Source organism: Jaculus jaculus, chromosome 6 (assembly GCF_020740685.1).
Source record: "Jaculus jaculus isolate mJacJac1 chromosome 6, mJacJac1.mat.Y.cur, whole genome shotgun sequence".
NCBI lineage: Eukaryota > Metazoa > Chordata > Mammalia > Rodentia > Dipodidae > Jaculus > Jaculus jaculus.
The window spans coordinates 100,537,072-100,540,194 of record NC_059107.1 but is presented as its reverse complement, the minus strand read 5'-3'; the positions used below and the strand labels follow the sequence as shown (position 1 = coordinate 100,540,194).

The 3,123-nt window shown below is 54.3% G+C and overlaps 1 protein-coding gene across 2 annotated transcripts; it reads right to left on the bottom strand.

The window, feature by feature from the left end:
- Positions 1-590: 590 nt before the first annotated feature.
- Gpr182 (G protein-coupled receptor 182) lies at positions 591-2,721 on the bottom strand. Of its 2 annotated transcripts, none has more exons than XM_004650498.2 (2): positions 2,573-2,721; positions 591-2,108 (listed from the first exon to the last, which is right to left on the bottom strand). In XM_004650498.2, the coding sequence occupies exon 2, from the start codon at positions 2,090-2,092 to the stop codon at positions 893-895; it is 1,200 nt and encodes a 399-aa protein (XP_004650555.2). In that variant the 5' UTR covers positions 2,093-2,108; positions 2,573-2,721; the 3' UTR covers positions 591-892. The 2 variants fall into 2 exon arrangements, with proteins under 2 accessions (XP_004650555.2, XP_045009185.1); XM_045153250.1 differs by having other exon boundaries at positions 2,597-2,708.
- Between the last annotated feature and the right edge of the window lie 402 nt (positions 2,722-3,123).

Sequence of the window (3,123 nt, the reverse complement as noted above, 5' to 3'; positions counted from 1 at the left end):
TGCCCCATCTGTAGAGTAAACGTTAATAAACACAGTTGCCAGAGCTCTGGAAATGGGAGTTTCACTTGGGCCTTACCCATCCCTGGCAAGGGATAAAGGCTGTCCCCAACTAGACTCCTTAGAGACAGTGTGTGCTACATCCAAAAGCTGGAAGGTCATCTGTGAGGGAGGAGCCTTGACTGGGACAGTGCCTGTGGGAGGGGGAGGGGGAGGGAGAATATCTGCAAGGAAGTGAAGCCGTTTCCTGGTTGGCTGGGTGGGGAGACCATCCTGCTGACCCAGCTGCAGGGTGCCTGCCTCAAACCCAGCTTTCCCTCCACCTCCCATCCCCTCCACTTATCACAGCGCAGAGGATACACAGGGATCGCGCTGCTCAAGCCTGGTCCCTTGACCTCTGGTCTCTTGTCCCCACAACCTGTGCAGTGAGCTGGAAGATCAGCAAGCACAAACATGAGAGCTGCAAGGTTCCTGCGGGCTCATTCTTTCCAGCCAGGGTGATTTATGAAATGAGGGTGTCTAGTTCCCTCTGCAGAGCATCCCTTCGCCTCAGCTGCTTTCCTCAGTGCCGACGGAAGTGCACAGCCCTCACATTCAGAGCGTGGCTGTCTTTATTTCACTTTTTTTTTTTTTTCTGTGCAGATCTTGGGCACAATGACTAAAACAAAATACCAAGGACCTGTATCCCTCCCGTTCCCTTTCCTTCTCCCCAGTGCAACCTTTTGAGGTGTAATGTACACATCTGAAATGACATAATCAACAATCATACACAAAGCCCAGTAAGCTAATCTTGAGGTGTCCTCAGCGATCCCTTAGATTCCCCCATTCCCGTATCACTCACTTCCCCCTCTGACCCTTAGCGTTGCTGGCGGAAGAAGCTTGGAGTCCGTCTACCTTAGCTGGCTGTTGGACTGCCGAGTGAAGACGCAGTGTTTGGAGGCGGAGAGGGTGTCCGGGAGTTCAGGTTGGGTTGGGGATGGGGGTCTGGTGCAGCGGGCAGGCCGCCCTCCTTGGTAATGACGATGGAGTGCTGGGTGGAGGAGGAAGAGGAAGCCCGGTCGCCAGCCCTGGCCTGGTCCTTGGGAAGGTAACGGACCACAATGCTCAGCAGCCGGCCCCGGAAGCTTGGGCTGAGAAAATTGTATAGGATTGGGTTGGCTACACAGTGCAGCATGGAGAAACAGTCAATGATTTCATAGAAGAAGTAGAGCAGGTTGGTTAGGTTGCAGTGCATGGAGATGTGTGTTGAGCTCAGGGTGAACAGCAGCAGAGTCAGATGGTACGGCAGCCAGCAGACGATGAAGACGGCTACGTAGGCGCCCATCAGCAGGCAGTGGCGCCTGCCGTCCCGCTGCCCTTGCCTCCGGAGCCTGCAGGCTGTGAGCACGTTGAAGACGAGGATGAGCGGGAAGGGCACCAGGAAGCCCAGGATGACGGTGGCCAGGGAGACCACCATGGCCCACATGCTGTATGTTTCAAAAGGTGCCAGGAAGATACACATGGGCTCGGAGACGTCCACCAGCTGCATGTGCACCACCTCGGGCAGTGGGATGATGACCGAGAGGACCCACACGCCTGCGCAGAGGGCCCTCCTCGCTCGGTGCTGCTGGCGCTGCCAGGATGGGGAGGCACTGGAGAGAGTGACGTAGCGGTCAACGCTGAGGCAGGTGAGGAAGAAGATACTGCTGTGCATGTTCACAAGGTAGAAGTAGTGAGTGAAGCGGCAGGAGAAGCTGCCCCAGAGCCAGGTGTAGTCCAGCATGACCTCCAGCATCCACACGGGCAGGGACAGGATCATGCCCAGGTCCGCGATGGCCATGTTGAGGATGTAGAGGTTCAGTAGCCCCATGTGGCCCGAGCGGCGGTGGCGCCAGTTGACGCATATCACCAGGAGGTTCTCCACCAGCCCCACCACGAAGATGGCCAGGTAGAGGACAAAGAGGACCACTTGCTTGATTTCCTCGCTGAGTTCCAGATGGCACTCAGAGAAGGTAAGGTTAAAGAAGTGGAGCAGCTCTGTCAAGTTGTGGATCTCCCCAAAATTATGGTCAGACGCTGTAGTGGGGCTCGGCCCAGGGCTGGGTTTGACTGACATGAGGGACAACTTATGCCTGTTGGCAAGAAGGGAGGATTGGGAAGAAGAGAAAGGAGACCTCAGAGGTGGCCTATGTACCCCCCCCTCCCGCCCAGTAAAAAGCACAGGGACTGGGAGCTTTGGGATGGATTCTGGGGCTGAAGGAACAAGAAAGGGATGTTTAGCATTTCAAACCGTGGCTTCGCTTTGATCCAAGAGCAGAGACATTCCCGGTTAAAGAATTTCAGTGCTGTTTGTAACCCCACAAGGTTTTTTCCTAGCCCTGGCTAGTCCCACCCGGCCTCCAGCCCTAGATGGTCTCCAACCTCCACTTCATGCTGTGTCTTCCTATTTGGTCACAGGTATGGGGTGCACATGCGCATATACATCCCTCCCCATCTCATTTGCCACCTGGGAGAATCTGATGCTCCTATAAGAAAGCCACTTGTCTTCAAACCCAACCCAACACTCCTGTCTTCCCAGGGAAAGGGCAGAACTCACGTAGATCTCCTTTGAAAAAAATACCTCTCCTCCTGGAGAGCCTGCAGGTAGGGACCTTCAGCTGCCGCGGAGGCCACAAGGACTGTGACCGAGGGGCTGGCTTTGCTGTTAGCTTCTGGTTGCCTTGCCTCCGGGAAGTAGCTGTCACTGGCTGAGGCTCTGTGGGAAAGGGCTGGAGTTCTTCCTGCATTCTTCCAATCCACTTAGGGGGGATGTCCCAGTAAAAGACCAGAGGTGGGAGGTCAGGCTGCAAGCATTGAAACACAGACTTCTTTTTAAAAAATATTTTTATCTCTTTATTTGCAAGCAGAGAAAGAGGGAGAGAGGAAATGGGTGTGCCAGGGCCTCTTGCAAATAAGCTCCAGGCATATGTAACACTTCATGTGTCTGGCTTTATGTGGATACTGGGGAATTGAACCCAGCCCTTTAGGTTTTGTCAGCAAGTGCCTTTAATCAACCACTGCGCCATCCACCCCGCCCCAAACACAGCTGTATGAGTTGGCCTCTTTAAGCCTTAGCTCTTGCCTGTGCAAAATAGGGGTAACCATAAT